This window comes from Podarcis bocagei, assembly GCF_964188305.1.
Source record: "Podarcis bocagei genome assembly, chromosome: 9".
In the NCBI taxonomy this organism is placed as follows: Eukaryota; Metazoa; Chordata; class Lepidosauria; order Squamata; family Lacertidae; genus Podarcis; species Podarcis bocagei.
Genome location: NC_138134.1, coordinates 78,765,031 through 78,781,346, shown reverse-complemented (window position 1 = coordinate 78,781,346; position 16,316 = coordinate 78,765,031). Strand labels below are relative to the sequence as shown.

General features: G+C 49.8%; 1 protein-coding gene across 1 annotated transcript in view; it reads right to left on the bottom strand.

Moving 5' to 3' along the window:
• Nucleotides 1-15,985, bottom strand: part of VAX2 (ventral anterior homeobox 2) — a 54,447-nt gene extending 38,462 nt beyond the window's left edge. The window contains exon 1 of the mRNA XM_081207315.1: nucleotides 15,137-15,985. Within this exon, the coding sequence (XP_081063441.1) occupies nucleotides 15,137-15,446 (310 nt within the window). The 5' untranslated portion in view covers nucleotides 15,447-15,985. The remainder of the gene's footprint in view (nucleotides 1-15,136) is intronic.
• Nucleotides 15,986-16,316: the final 331 nt, after the last annotated feature.

Below are 16,316 nucleotides of genomic sequence, written 5' to 3'. Positions count from 1 at the left end.
TCCTCTTTTCTGCTGGATAGTTTTGCGCCTGCTTTTCAGAACTCTGCATCTGGGTTGGAATGTTCATCATACCCTTCTCTTACCTGCCTGCTCTTGTTTATAGTAACAAAGAATTTTTTTAAATAAATTGCTGGTTTTCTTAACATCGTGGAAGTCCATAAATTGCATGTTTGTTTGTTTGTTTATTAAGTTTGTATACTGCCCTTCATACCTAGATCACAGGGAGGTTCACAACATAAAAATACAATACAGTGGTACCTCAGGTTAAGTACTTAATTCATTCTGGAGGTCTGTCCTTAACCTGAAACTGTTCTTAACCTGAAGCACCGCTTTAGCTAATGGGGCCTCCCACTGCCACCGCACGATTTCTGTTCTTATCCTGAAACAAAGTTCTTAACCTGAAGCACTATTTCTGGGTTAGCGGAGTCTGTAACCTGAAGTGTATGTAACCCGAGGTACCACTGTATAAAAACACAAAATATTTTAAAATGCAAGAGTGAGAGGACGGCGGGTGAGCGATGACTTGGCAGCACCCACAAGTCCCCATAGGAAGGATGTGGGTGCAAAGGATGAACTTGTGGGGAAGAAGAATGTCTCTAACCCCTAACCTAATTTGTTTTAATGGGCAGGAGAGAGAGAGAGAGTATTTTTGGAGGAAGCCAAAGAATGCCACCTCTATTGAGAGCAGCCCAGATCATTTTAGTGGAACTAAAGTTCCACTTCTTCCAATCCTAAAGACACAACCCAGAAAAAAATGCCATTGATTCCAAATGTTGTTTCCAGAAGCAAGAAAATCCTCTGCAGCTATTTGTCTGGCCCAGACAACAGGACATTTTGTTGTTCACTCTTCAGAGTTGAGCAAGACAGATGACTGGCTACAAACTAGTAAATTTCCTAGGCTTCCAGACTGTCACTATTTTCTCGGAATACCAGCCATTGATTAGGAGGTCTTGCACAACCAACCTGCTGTCTCTAAAGATCAGAATTTTGCGATCAGGGATGTGATGGAGAACCACACTGGAAAGTGTGAAGTTAGCACTCTTTGTTGTCTAACCTTCCTGCAAACTTAACAGAACAAATGCCCATCGAGGAGCAAATATCTAAATTCCCTGCAAACAGATCCTAAGGAACGCTTGATAAACAAATAATCTTGAAGTGTTCCACGTGGTATCTAAGAAGGAATCATTGGTTATGGTTGATTGGGAGCATCTCCTGCACAAGTCCCTCTGAAGTCACTGGATGCTATGCATGTGGAAAGTGCTACTACTACACATCTCCCATTTATAGCAATGGGTCTTGTGCAGGAGACCTTCCCAATAGATGCTGTCCACTGGCATTTTATGTAGTGAAAATTACTGTGGGGCTTTTGCCATCTGTAAAGAACAGAAAGATGCATGAAGAGGCACATTTGCAAAATACGTTATTAACCTCTTCATCTACACAGTTCCAGCAGTACTTGTCAAAAAATCAACAACCCAGATATACCAAACTGGAGGTGCGGAAGGTGTCGTTTCGTGAAGCCCCTTCCACCCCACATATATATGGGATGTGATATAAAACCTGGTCATCCTACCCTATATCTGCTTAGAGAGAGCAACCTTGAGTAGCATGAGTTAAATGACTGGTTTCTGGCTTCAGTTGAAAGTGCTGGTTTTGATCGGGAAAGCTTTGGTGTGCCTGAGGAGCCCAGGATCTCAAGGTCTGCTTCTCCCCACATGAAGGAAGCCAGCCCCTGTGTGCCTGGGGAGCCTCTTCTTCATATGCCCCCTCTGAAGGTGGAGAGCAGAAACAGGCCTGTTCAGGAGTGGCTCACTTCTCGGTAGGGACACCCGCCCTGTGGAACGCTCTCCCACCAGATGTCAAAGAGCAAAACAACTACCAGACTTTTAGAAGACATCTGAAGGCAGCCCTGTTTAGGGAAGCTTTTAATGTTTAATAGGTTATTGTATTTTAGTGTTCTGTTGGAAGCCGCCCAGAGTGGCTGGGGAAACCCAGCAGGATGGGCGGGTATAAATAAATTGTTGTTGTTGTTGTTGTTGTTGTTGTTGTTGTTGTTGTTGTTATTATTATTATTGTTGTTGTTATTATATTTGGGGTGCTCTCCCCAGCCATCCTTCTCCACTTCTAGCTGCCAGGCAAGGACTTTCTTCCTCTTTATTCATCATCATCATCACCATTATTAAATTTATATACTGCCCTAAGCGCAGTTCACAACATAAAAATACAAGATTACAAACGCTAGAATTTTAATTGGGACCATACCCCTTGCCTGTTTGGGGGTTCATATTTTAGCAGGGTGTGGCTGGCTTTTTCCTTTATATAATATTGCAAGATGGGCACTCTTAGTAAATGAAGTTGCTTAGTTCCCTGTGGCGATTGTAGGTGTGGCATTTTCATAAGTCACTTTGAGACATTCTGTGTCGTAAGTGGCTGATATTATTATGCTGCAATTGTTGTTGTTTTTCCTGTTGTGATGCATTGTGAATCATCGAACTGTTGAATTGGAAGGGATCCCCACCAAAGATCGCTTGGTCCAAACCCCTGAAGCAATGCAGGAATCAAATCGCAAATATATAGCTAAATAGAATGCTAATATATATATAGAGAAGATAAAGAAGATAAATCGCACACACCCTCCTGGAAAAGCATGGCCTCTTTTTGCATACTCCGAGGCGACTAGCAGGAAGCAACGGTCATTTTACGCTTGCTGGTAAGAGCAGTTGAAAGAGCCAAGTCTCTCTCTGAAAAACAGAGGGGCGGCGGCGCGCGGCGCAGCGCTAAATACGATTTATTTAGCAGGGGGGTCAGGGCTGCAGCTGTAGCAACTGTAACGTGCGCACCTCAAGCTTCAACGTATTTCATCTGAGCGATCTTCACACCAACCCTGTCTGGTAGGCCAGCATTACTATCAAGATATTGCAGAGAAGTTGGTGGTGGGAGCGGACCCAACCTTTTCATCCTCTTTTGCTATTAAAGGTCTTGGGCAGATGATCTGGACCAGGCCGTGGAGCCGAGGGCGCAGATCACAGAGCTGGGTGTTATCCAGAAACGGCCTCGTCTTGGAGGGAACAGATCGTGTGAAGGAAGGACGCCAGGTCAAGTGTCCACCTCTCTCCTCGCAAGAGGCACACCAATTGCTCAATTCTCCAGCCTACTAAAGATCTGCCTCTTGCACAATGACTTTTTTTAAAGGAGAGGTCCCTCCCTGTCTGCCTCTCTGGACTGGCACTGTTTTTAGAGGTTTGGGTTGTTCGCCGCCTTGGGCTCCTTTGGGAGGAAAGGCGGGCTATATCAATGCATCTTCTGCATCTCTCATTCGTTTCAAGGGGGCTTGCTCGTGAGAAAGACGGTCAAAAGAAAACACAAGAAGCACCCCACCTTGCACTTACTTTCGAGTGAAGTCGGGGCCTTTACCGTATACTCTTCCCTAGGACTGAACTCGTATAGTTAAAGCTATGGTTTTCCCAGTTGTGATGTATGGAAGTGAGAGCTGGACCATAAAGAAGGCTGATCGCCGAAGAATTGATGCTTTTGAATTTTGGTGTTGGAGGAGACTCTGGAGAGCCCCATGGACTGCAAGAAGATCAAACCTCTCCATTCTGAAGGAAATCAGCCCTGAGTGCTCACTGGAAGGACAGACCCTGAAGCTGAGGCTCCAAGACTTTGGCCACCCCATGAGAAGAGAAGACTCCCTGGAGAAGACCCTGATGTTGAGAAAGATGGAGGGCACAAGGAGAAGGGGACGACAGAGGACGAGATGGTGGGACAGTGTTCTCGAAGCTACCAGCATGAGTTTGACCAAACTGCGGGAGGCAGTGGAGGACAGAAGTGCCTGGCGTGCTCTGGTCCAGGGGGTCATGAAGAGTCGGACACAACTAAACGATTAAACAACAACAGGACTCAACTCAGGACCTCGCAGCCCAGCCGTTTCCAAAATTTGCAGCGCCCAGCAGCACCGGACGAACACTCCGGTGCCCACCGGTGCAGCTGCGGCCTGAATTCTACCTTTTGCCATCTCGGTTTGCAGCCAGGAATGCACATATAGCTACAGAAGCTCCTTTTAGTATTTTTCCTTTTAAAACATATTTTCCTGCCCTGCAACTGTTGCAGAGCAGCACAACGGCTCTTAATTCCAGAGGAAATGTACTCGACCTCAGGGCTGCAGAAACCGACCCCTTTTTTATTCCCACAGTCGTGATGGAGCTATAATTTAAGCGAGTTTAAAAGGCCAAGCTGCACATGCTCAGAGGATTCCCCACGCCCTTCTTAAAAAATAAAATAAAATCGGGCCTGGCGAGCTGACCCGCACCTCCTTTCTCAGTGACACTCCCTCCTCCCGCCCCAAATATATCAGGAAGTTGTAAAGCGGGGAATGAAATTTGAATGGTGCGCTTCACACGTGATGGAATACCCCAGAGAAGTCCAGAGTCCCCAAGTGTCATTTATCAAACGCTTCCCATAAAATGAAATAAAATTTCCGGAAGCCGTTTCACCATAAATGCACTTTTTTGGGGGGTGAGCTATAAATGACCCAGCGGCAGTCATCGTCTCCCAGCTGGGGGAATGCGCCAGGTTCAGCGGTCACGGGCGCACGTGTGAATCCGCTACTCCCAGCCCGGGCCAAGAACCAGAGATCTTTCAAAAGTAGGGGCGCCAAGAGTGTTCGTGCGTGGTGATGGCGCAATAGTATTTTCAGTTTGGCTTCTCTTTCTCTCCTCCTTTTCCCTCCCTCTCTTCTCTTTTGAGTAAACCTTGTGATTGTTGCCAATTTCCAAAGGAGGCGGGTTCTTCCTCCGCGCTGGGAATGGAGACAGCGTAAGGGGCGCAGGAACGGGTTGGATTCGGCTGTCCAACCGGAATTATGGCCGCGCAGAGTTCACCCCTCGCAGGACCGCGAAGGCGGCAAAGCTTGTCTGATATTTCCCAGCGAATTCAAGAATTCAACTTGTCCAGGGAGAGCTATCGGTTGGTAACTACAGAGGAGAAGGAAACTGATTTATCCCACTTTATCGTGCCAACTTATTATCATTAAAGACTGCTGAAAACTTTTATTTTCCACCAGGCTTGGGCAGGCAATTCAAAAGACATCTCTCCACAATGTTTAATTGATGTTTTAAATTTATTTCTGCTCTTATTGCATGGTTTGATGTTTTATTTGCTGTTAATCGCGCGCGCGCGCGTGTGTGTGTGTGATATGACCCAGCGGTATACAAATATTTTAATAACTAAATAATGGTTTCTGCGCTAGAAACGAGGTGTTTTTTTCTCGGTGGTGGGAAACACAACCATTGCAATAAGGAATTTGCATTTCGGAGTTATGGCCGAAGGATCAGTGAAAACTTTGATTTTTGAGGAGGGAAACATCGATCGATCGATTGATAAATTACAGATGGTGTGTTATTTACAGACACACGAGTATTTTATGGGCAAAAGGGCCGCTTAGCGCAGCAGGCGCTGGGCAGACTTTGTGTAATATAAAAATGCAAAATTCCTGGAACGGAGGTCCGTGGAGTAAAAGAGCTCTGACGGCGGCCTTGGTGCCTTCACGGGTACCTGTCCACATCCACACCGTTCGCTGGAAGCTAGTGATCCGCGTGTCTGGATTTGCCCCTCGTTCTTCTCTCCCGGTATCAGTTTCCCATCAAACGAGAAATATGGGGCCGCTTTCTGGAGGCGGCTGAAGCCGAGGGTGGAGGGAGGTGATGGGAAAACTTCCCTAGCAAGCAGATCTTGCCATTCCAGGGGATCGGGGCCGTGACGAGGAGATGACGCGGTCGCTCGCTGCGCAAAAACCCAGGCAGCTATCTAGTTAGATTTCTTAAAGCCGGAGGGGAAGGAGAATGCAAAGGCCTCGATCCACGGGCCCTTTCAACGGCCAGCCAGATCTCATCTGGCTTTGAGGAGAAAGTCCAGAGACCTCAAGTGTATCCGCTTTCGAGAAAAAGCAAGGGACGTGGCGGGACAGCGGACCATATCTTGACATATTCGCGCATCGAAAAGGGCGCCTCGCCTGTGCGTTCTGTTTTATTCTTCTGTCGTCTATTATATCTCCATTACTGAGACCTTCCCGTCTGTGATCGAAATCACTTCTCTGGAAAGGAAGGAAACTCTAGTAATATTTCCAGATGAAAGTGAAAACGGTTGGACCACTTTCATCTATCTATCTATCTATCTATCTATCTATCTAATCTGTCTATCATTACAAATATTATCTCTATAATTATTAATATAAATTTCATAAGCTTTACACATCGCTTGATTGTTAAAAACAAACCGCAGCTTTCTTATTTAAAATAACCACGAAACTTCCAAAAAGTTAAAATAACACTAGACGAAAAGCCGATTTAAAACTCCCCTCAACTTTCCAAGGATCTGGGTGGGTTTGTCTCAACAGGAATGTTTTTAGCAGCCTCCGAAAAGGCAAAGAAGCGCTTGCCTGATTATCAGTAAGCAGGGAGTTCCAAAGTGCAGGTGCTGCCACACTAAAATACCGAGTTCTTATAAATACGGAACGTGGGACGTGGCACCTGCGAATAATCCTAATCCTAATATACATAAATAAATAATAACGCCATTTGTTGGATTTCTGCCCCGTCTTTCAACACCAGGCCCCAGGGCGGGTGACAACAATATCAAAATTAAAGATCCAAGCCTGGTCAAACATGTTTACAGTCTGGAGATTCGGGTGGGCCCTGGAAAGATCTCTCTCCCGCGAGGAGCCTGTAGATTCCCAGTTCCGCTCTGCTTTTGTATCTGACCGAAGGGGAACGAGATCCCCTAAAACTTCTGCCTTAATAAATAGATGTCTCTTTCTAGGTGCCACCAAACTCTTGGGGGCTTCTGTCTTTCATCAGTCCAGCCGAAGCCCTGGAGTTTGGAGAGCTGATTTGCAGGATCCGAGTCCTCAGCCCCCGGTGTTCCTCTGTGGGAGATGGGCTAGGCCATAGGGCGGGACATCCCGACCAGTCCGTGGACCGGGCAGAGGCCCAGAGATCCTCTCGCGGAGCAAAACGCAGAAGCGGCCGCGAGGCCTTGGATCGACTGGATCCCTTGGCGCTTGTTTTTGCGCCTCGGGTCCTTTCGGTTCTGCGCGGATGCCTCGTCTGAAGAATTACGCTCGCAAATTATACGTGCGCGCGAACCCTGTACAGTATCTCGTGTGTGCGCTACGTGTATATTATCTGCCAGCGTGGTATTACAGAATTTCCTGCATTGTCGTATGTATAGCATTTTTCATGTTGCTCCAGCACCAGATAGATAGATAGTGTCTCTCTCTCTCTCAACACACACAATTTATCCATATAATGATTACATACACAGGCACATGGGAATACAGTATAAGATAAGCCAATGGACTGCGCCGCTACGGGTGTTGCTGGTGTATATTAAAAAGCAAAGTCGTAGCTAGCAGGTTCCTACCAAATTTTATTTTATTCGGTTCTGATTACATGTGAATCCCCATTGCTATCGGCCCTCTTCGCTTCCACGAAAACATCCCCATCCTTTTGACTGATCTTGGACTGGGCTTCCTTATGTTCCGAAGAAATATCTAGCCGCTTGGTTCTTTGCTTTGCTGCGTTCGGATCGCTCAATAAAAGTCTTCAAAACTGGGGTGTATTAATTATCCAGAAATATTCATAGCGCCCTTGTAAATGTGAAATAAAAACAGTTATAACATGACGGGGGAGGGAAGAGGCGGAGTCGACTTTCTCTTAGCAGTTACCCGCAGTTTTTGAAGATAGAAAAAAATAACAATTTCGAAATAAATGATAGTAATTAAAACACTGTTTTCATGCCGCAAAGACAGGCATGAAGCGAGTCTCAGTGAATTCCTGTTTATTTCGGTGACGCCCAATAATTTATCCCTGGATAAATTGCATCCCTGGACTGTGTTCAGTTCCCACCCACCCCCACCACAAAGCATGTTAGGGGGAGAATCTCTCCACAGGAAAGAGTAGGACCGCACATACATACACACACAGAGACACACACACACAGGAACAGGCACACTTCATATCATTTCAAAAACAAAGAAATATACCATCTATCATTTAATAGTGACTATTCTTACACAGTTTTCGAAGTTGAGGCAATAATAAAAATATGAAAATCATGAAATTATCTGAGATAAATAAGGAAGCGGCGCTCTCAGGCGACTGAGCGGGAAGGTCTCCGCAAGCCCGGCGGAAATTACTGCGCAAAACCGCTACGGTGTTCCCTGGGAAGGTTTGAGCAGCAGGCCTCGAGGACAGATCCGCCCCGAGTGTTTTTTTTTTTTTGGGGGGGGACACCGGTGTATATTTGCTAATATGAAATTCATACATTTAGCCCCCGAATCCGCAACAATTTCCCATTTTTCTCACAAAAGCAGCAACAAAGAAATCTATATCGGAATTAAAAGAGAGAAAGTAGAGGCGGAAATTGCGAGAGAGCGAGAGGATTTGCTTCCCGAAGAAAATTCCAGGCCGGATTTCGGAAAGGAAGACATCCTCAAATCTCGATTCTTGAGACCGAAGCAGTTAGACACATTTCGAAACCATAGAGATCATGTATTGGAGTTGCTAGGCCAAAAAGGCTATAAATATAAATCACACTCAGATACACACATATAAACCTGCGGTGGTTTTGAAAGTGAATCTAAGACTGAAATCAGTGGGTCTTCGCCTCTGCGTAAAAGCGTTGTAGAGCTGCGTTTGCGCGCTCGGGCCTTGATCACAATCCGGCAGAGTTCTGGGCATTGATCCCAAGGGATCTTAGGACTGTCTGCCCGGGTCCTTTTTATGGAATTACCACCCTTTTTGCCTCCATTTTGTCAGAGCTGGGGGTGGGGGGGGGTGCCTTTGCGGCAAAATGGAGGAAATCTGACAGCGCGAAGCGGAATCTCCTCCGGTTCTTCATTTCTCCTTTAACTTTTGCAATCCGGATCAAAATCAGATGCTGCAGGAAAAGGGAGGCGCGTTCCGGTTTCGAAGAGGGAGAGGAGACGAGGAGTTGGGAAGGCAAGTGACGTGGGAGGAATGCTCCACGAAGGCCTACGGCTGCTTGTTTGGAAGAGCAAACGCGGCTCCACATCCTCAAAATGGCACCGCGGGCGCCTGGAAGCAGATTTCGGAAAGGGTCAGGCGTTCGCGCAAACAGAGAAAAGCGCCCTAGAAATCGTTATATGGTCAGAATTAGGGTTTGTTCCTTTATTCCTCTTCGGGGCCCGATCCAGCTGGTCGGGCTCCTGAGCAGGGTCTCCTGGACGCCAGAGGCCTACCGCTGCTGGGTTCCTCGGATGTAAAGTCCAGTCCAGCCACAATCCACGGGAAGGGAATCAACAGACTTTCAAACGCCTTTTCGTGGTGTGTGATTTTAAAAGGCCTAAATATTTCCATTTTATCATTATTATTTTTTAAATCACATATTAAAGTTATGAACTGTAAGCGGTTTACGCCAGTGGATATAGGACGGGTCCTCTATAAATTATATATAAATTAAAGAAGTCGTGTGTCCCCCCCACCCAAAACCTCGCCAAGGCAGTGTCAGATATTTGCAAATAAATCACCGATCTGTTTACACACGGCAGGATTTTAGATAGCACACAATTTGAGCAGAAATAAAACCTCATCTCGTGTCGGGGGGGCGTGGTGTAGGCAAGGAAAGTAGGCGAATGCACTTGGCTTTGCTGGCAAGCGAGCACTGGGCCCGATCCATCCAGAGCTCAGCGCTTTCCACGGGTGGGATTTCAACGCGCGCTTAACCCTCTCATTTAAATCAATGTGACTTGGAAGTACTTAGCGCCGCCCGGCTCTTTTGCGGCCTGTACCGCTTGCCCGGTGCGGATTCTAGCTACCAATGAGACCCTCGTTTCCCCCTCTAATTCCACTGTGCAGTAATCAGCCTGCCTACCTACCGACCCACCTACCGGCCTAATCTGTCTCGATAACTTAGTTTCAAGCCAGGCTGATTAGGATCTGATGAGGCACGTCCCAGCCCAACGGGCGTCGAGGCTTTTGCTTGCTAAAGTGTTTGGCAAGGGAGCGCAGGAGCTTGTAGTATAAGCGTCCCGGTGCCCTCGGGATGACCCCGGCTTCTCTCAAGGTATCCGGTGCATCCTCCAAACGTCAGCTTTAAAATAAGGCCAAACCCTGGAACACACTCCACTTCCACACACGTAGGCACGCAAACACACACAAACACACACGCACGCGCACGCGCGCGCACACACAAACTCGGGTCCCCTTTCCTCCCCGCCCTAAATTCCCTGCAGCAGCAGCAGCAGCAGCAGCCCGCCCCCGCAAGATGCAAAATTTGAGACCTGCGCTTACACAAAGCCATGTGCCTCGCGGAAACTAAACAAAACCCACCTCCCCATAAGGTCCTAGGGCGAAATTGACATGATGAAACTGAAACATACAAGAGGCCTCCTTGGCTTGTTCCGCCACACACACACCCCGCCTTGTGTGTGATGCCAGAGCCAGGCCAGACGCCCTCAGAAGCAGGTCATCTGTTGACCAAGTCGGGGGAGGGAGAGTGGGGGTCCTACTAAGAATATAGATGTGTTGGAAGCTTCCCGGTGTGGCTGGGGCAGCCCATTCAGATGGGCTGCATATACATAACAATATTATTACTGTTTTATTATGACTGTATTGTTATTACTGTATTATTATTATTGTTGTTGTTGTTATTGTTATTGTTATCATCATTACTGTTCTCTGTCAGTAGGAAAAGAAACAGGGGACGTGTGGTGACTTTTAAACAAGGGTTTTTCAGAGAGGGAAGGGAGGAACTAAAAGAGGAAGCCTTAGAGAAAGAAGGAAGGTTGGTTCGTAGTTAGGTGCATTTTTCTAGAGAAGAAAATTGAGGGGTGCCTCCGCGTTAGGGGAAAACAGAGGTGAGCGAAACTCAGGGAGGAGGATGTGCGCGCGCGTTTTAATGCAACTTACATAAAAAGATCATGGGCCTAAGAGGTTAGGTTACACAACTGTCTCTCGCAAATGGTCGTACATGTAGGTGGAGAGCGAAATTGAGGGAAGGGGAAGGTGCAAGGGAGGCTTACAAATACACACACACACACACACACACACACACACCTTGCGCAACCAGCTATATTTTATAACTGAGCAAGGCCTGCTCTACTGACCAGATTTCCTCTCTGTTTCTCCAGCGTAAGGGATCCGAGCGTTAACTCTGGGCAGGTCAGCGCGGAAGATCTCCTGCGCAGACAAGCGCAGTTACTTCCACCGGTTCTGGCGCAGGAGACCTTCCCGGTGGATTGGTGCCCTGGAATCAATATGACTTTCAAAGCTGTTTTCTCTTAGCCTCGATTGTGTCCTTAAATGGCAGCGAAGGTCAGCTCAAACCCCTGCCATTTCCCTCACCTTTTCTGCTTTCTTACGTGAGCAACGCGTACAAATCCTACTTTTTTTAAAACAAACCAATAAAATCATCAGTGGAACAAATACTATCTTTGGCCAAAGCCACCTCACCCTGCAGGGTTAGATAACGTGAAGACTGCAGTCCTGCACACGCTTTCCTGAGGCTAAAGAGCCTAACGGGAAACGATGGGACTTACTTCTGAGTAGACACGTGCAGAATTGCACTGGAAGTTGCCTAACCAAAGCAGGGCACGATCCAGCCCCAAAGTAAGCGCCTTCGCGTAGATTTCGATAGAAGACACTCGACTCTCCCACCGAAACCAACGAAACTATCCCAAGTGCCTGGGCGATCCGACTGAATCTTGCCCCTTCTGACCAGATCCCATCACCCATTTGAGGTGATCTGGATCCAAGTTGATTTCAACTCCCGTTGAAAATAACTGCAAACAAAGCGTGCCAAACAGCCAGGCCTCGGGGGACAAGCGAGCCTTTCTCTCTATTGCCTATTAAATTTATTTCCATATGTGTGTGCATGTGAATTTAAATCAATCACTTATTTCAAACAAATAATGCACATTCCTCTCGCAGCGGCTCTGGAACGCGCCACGGTTTTTGTTCTGTTCTTTGCAATTTTCTCCGTGCAAATGTCAGGGAGTCTGCACGGCCGCGTGGATCCGTCCTGTTTGACCATCGAGAATGACTCGGCGGTGTGTACAAACGCACAGTACTTGCCTTCAGACCTATGGCTCTACGGTTATCTAGCCATCCTTCCATCCATCCGCCAATTCTAACACGCAGCAGCCATATATTCCCAGCAAGCAGGCGAGGAGGACGGAGAAAGAGACGGTGACGCGGAAATCTTTCTAAAAAACCACCTTGAATTCGCGCAGGCTTCGGGGCTAAGCTGGGGAAACGGAAAGAGAAACGGATGAGAGCGAGGGCGGCATGGAAAAAAGATGGCTGGAGGCTTCGCTGGGTGGGCCAGACGGCGACGGGAGGACAAGGGCAGGACCCAGGAAGCAGAAATGCCCAGATTTCTCTTTCTCCTTCTGTGGGATTTTCTGCAAATATTCGCCGTTTAGGCCCAGGCTTCGTGCCAGTCTCTCAGGGGCAAATTATATTTCAACACACACACATACACACAATTCAAATCTGCAGAATTCAAGCCTCTCCCGCCTTTTTCCTCCTCTTCAATTTGGGTGGGTGCCAGAATGACCTAGGGGTTACGGGCGAGCTTGAGAGGGACACAGGGCCGGTCGCCACTTTAGGCAGGTCTCCGATCTTTTCGCTCCCGCCGTTGCAAAAATACATTTAAAATCTTTGCAAGGAGAATACGCCTATTCGCTTCAAATATTTTGAGCTTTCGTTGGGAAGGCCTCGTTGCAAAAGGAGATAAGCAGTTGTGTGTGGCGTGTGCATGTACGTGGAAGGACTGATGTCTCTAGGGCCCAAATCCCGGCAGTAACTCAAACAATGAAGGGCCGTGGTTTTTCAGGCCCAGCAGACAAGGAGGGCTTTCTCGGCCCTTGACTTTCCTTCCTTTTCCTATGCTCCCTCCCTGCTCTCTTGGGAATGCACCTTGGCTATGGCTCCTCCGCCACCGCAGCCCTTTGGGGTGTTTTTTGCAAAGGGCAACCGGCCAGCTCCAGAGAGGATCCGGACCCTGCCGTAGAAGTCACCAGCCGGCCCTCGCCAGGCGCAAGGCCTGCAGCCCGCCCGAGATTTCCTTCCGAGAGTCTCCAAAGGCCTCGGAAGGCCTCGGAAGAAAAGCAAGAAGTTGCATGGACGCATTTCTCAGTTATCACCCGCGGTTCCTTTTATTTAATTTTGTCCACCTGCTTTGAGCGCAAATGTGGGCGAGAGGCGTCCCTGGATCCTCGACAGGCAACAACAACAACTCATCTATCTACCATCACGAAATGCAACGAAGAACAACGAAACGTCACGAAACGAAAATAATTAGATTTGGGCGGGCGGAAAAAGAGGACGAGTCAATCGAGTAAAAAATATATAGCAAATGTAGCTGAAATGTTGTGTTTGTGAGAAATAGATTCACGCGCCTCCAGACTAAATCTCATAACAAGGATACCTGATAAGCATCGGGGGGAAACGAGAGAAAGAATGGGGGGAAACAAGCCAAACCAAGACAGAGATTTATGATTTATGGCGTGCATCTAATGAAGTTTGCCATAGTTTTTAGGATCTACACACCCACCCACACCCACACCCAAGCCCGACAGATTGAAAGATAATCGGGAGAGAGAAATTGCTGGTTGTGTGACTCTTCTAGTCCTGCATAACTGCTACTGCCATCTTCAGCAAAACCAGCTCTGAACTGAGAGAATATTCTTTGTGCTCCCTTTGGATTCAGTCTACTGTGCGTCTACAGGGTAATAATTCGGCCTTCGAAACGGGGAAGCATTTACAGCTTGGAATCTCAGGCTTGGATTCCAGTGAAGGGGTCCCCCCACCCCCTTGCGCAGCCCCCTTTCTGTGGGGTCCCGTCCCCATCCTCGAAAGACTCGGGCAAAGGGTTGAGCCCCTTTTGAGCGGGCAGAGCCGGGGAGGGTCACGAGCAGAGGGAACCCAGGGGAACGTTCTCAGCCTCTGCCTTCCTTCCAAGAGCTCAGTGCAGGATGTGTGTGCGAGAGAGAGAAGCGGGGAGAAAATAGCTTTTGACTTGCTGGTGCTGCAGTGACGCTGTTTTCCTGCGACAACAGCTTGCCAGCCAAGGCAGCCACCTGGAATTGTTATCACGCGCGCACACGCGTTGCCCCCCAAAGACGTGCAGCTCCGGGGGAAGGGGTCAGGTCCGGGGAGAAAGAGAGACGAGGGCAAGACCGATTCCCTTAATAAAAATCACCTCCATCTGCTGCTTCTGTTGCAAATGCCACCCCCGTGCCATTGCCTGCTTGGAATGTCCCAACCTCCCCCCACCCGCGCCAGAGAAAACCTCCAGCCCAAATCAGCCCCCCACTCGCGCCCTTAGCAGTAACCATGCGATCGGGCCCCTGTCGCTAGCTGTGCCCCTTCCTCGCTCCATCGGCAGGGTCCTGGAAAGGAGCATATGGGGCCAGATTTGGGGAGAGATGTGATGGGAAGTAGGGATACATGGGGGGAGAGGAGGGCCGGTTTTTTGGAGCAGGGAAAGCGTTCAAGGAGGGTGAGATGCTGACGGGGAAGGGAGATGATGGCTGGCTGGCTGGGCGGTGGGAGGACACAATTGCAGGCCAGCCACGTTGGAGACAGTGAACTGGGCAGCCGAGACCCGGCCGGGTCTCAAAAGGGCGAAGGAGACTGACAGCAGAGAGGGACCCGGCGCAGGCTGGGGCAAGGAGAAGCCAAGGCACAGCGGGGTTTGGGGTCTGGAGAGCTAGCGGGAAAGGGCAGGAAGCGTTTAGAGAGGGGCAGAGGGAGAAGGAATGGGGGGCAGAGTGTGGCTGGAGGGCGATGGTAGGATTGGCGCGCATCTTTGCAGAAAGACAGAGGTGTTCTGGTTTTTAAAATGCCCCCCCCCCCAAAAAGAACAGGTGGAGCAGGAAGCGTGCAAAAAGGGTCCAACGTGGGGTTGGGTGAAGAAGTCTCTGGAGCCGGACTTTGGCGACAGATGTGGAGAAGGGGGAGGCAGATCTTGACCGCGCGGTGGGTGGGTCGGGATACATGCAGCAGGTGTGCGTTTTGGTCGAAGGAGTTGGATTCGGGATCGGATGGAAGGCCGGGGTACAAGAGCCGCCGCGCGCCCCTCCGCGAGTCGGGGGGGGGGGGCTTTTCCTTACCTCGCACCAGGATCCGGCGGCAGTAGTCCGCCTCGCCCGCCGAGGGCTGGCTCTCCGTCTCCGGGGCGCACTCCTTGGAGGAGCCGGGGCTGGCAGCCGAGGTCCCCGCCGTCAGATCCTTGATTCCTCCTCCTCCTCCTCCAGGAGCCCCTCCGCGCAACTTTGCGCTCTCCAGCGCGGCTGCGCGCGCCTCCTTGTCCCGGGCTCGCTCCGGGGCGCCGCCGGGGTCCCCCAGGAGGAGGGCGCGTCGGCCAGCCTCGCTCCCCCCATCGCTCATGCCTGGGGGCGCCCCGGCCCGGGGATGGAACATCCGCCGGCTGCCCCCTCCACTTTCCCCCGCTCCTCTTGCTGCCTCCCGTTTGCGCTCCCCGAAAGTGGAGGGTCAGCAATCGGGGGCCGGGAAGCCCAGCCAGGCGACCCAGGCCGGCAGCAGCAGCAGCATGGTGCTGGGAGGCGGATCTGCCCCCCAGTTTTCCCCGTCTTGAGGTGTCCAGAAACCCCTCGCCTCGATTGATTTCTTCCTTTTCCGAGCTGCTTTCCCGGGAATGCTCTCCTTTAGGAAAGGTGCGGAGCCAAAGGATGTCAATCGGGCAGGCGAAGAGTTAAAAACTTTCCCCGCTCGGATCCTGGTTCCTGAGCTGCCCCCACCCCCATTGGAACTGCCGCTGCCCCTCGGCTGGGCAGCCCCGGCCAAACTTCACCGGTCCGGCCTGCTGGCGAGAGCTTCCCTGCCGCCCGGTTCCATCCCTCTCTTGCCTTCCTCTCTCTCTCTCCCTCTCCCTCTTTCTCTTTCTCTCCCTCCGTCTCCCTCTGATGAGCAAAGGCAGAAAAGGAGGACCAGGCGCGAGAGGCGAGAGCGCAGCTAAGCGAGCCCTCCCTCCCTCCCCCTCCCCCTCCCTCCGGCTTCTCCCCCCCCCCCCCCCGCACTTCACATCCTTCCAGGTTGGACCTTCCGCGGATGGGAGATCGATGCGTCTTTGGCAACGTGGGTGGAGAGAATTTCGGCGTGCGAGGGGGGGGGCAGAGGAGGGTGGCGCTGAAGAGGAGGAGGAGGAAGAAGAAAAAGAAGAGGGAAGGAGGCAAGGAGACAATCCATAATTCCTCTCCACCCACCGCTTGGTTGTTGTTGTTTTTTCCTATTCCCAATTCCCATTTATTTGTTGAAGAAAGGAAATCCTTC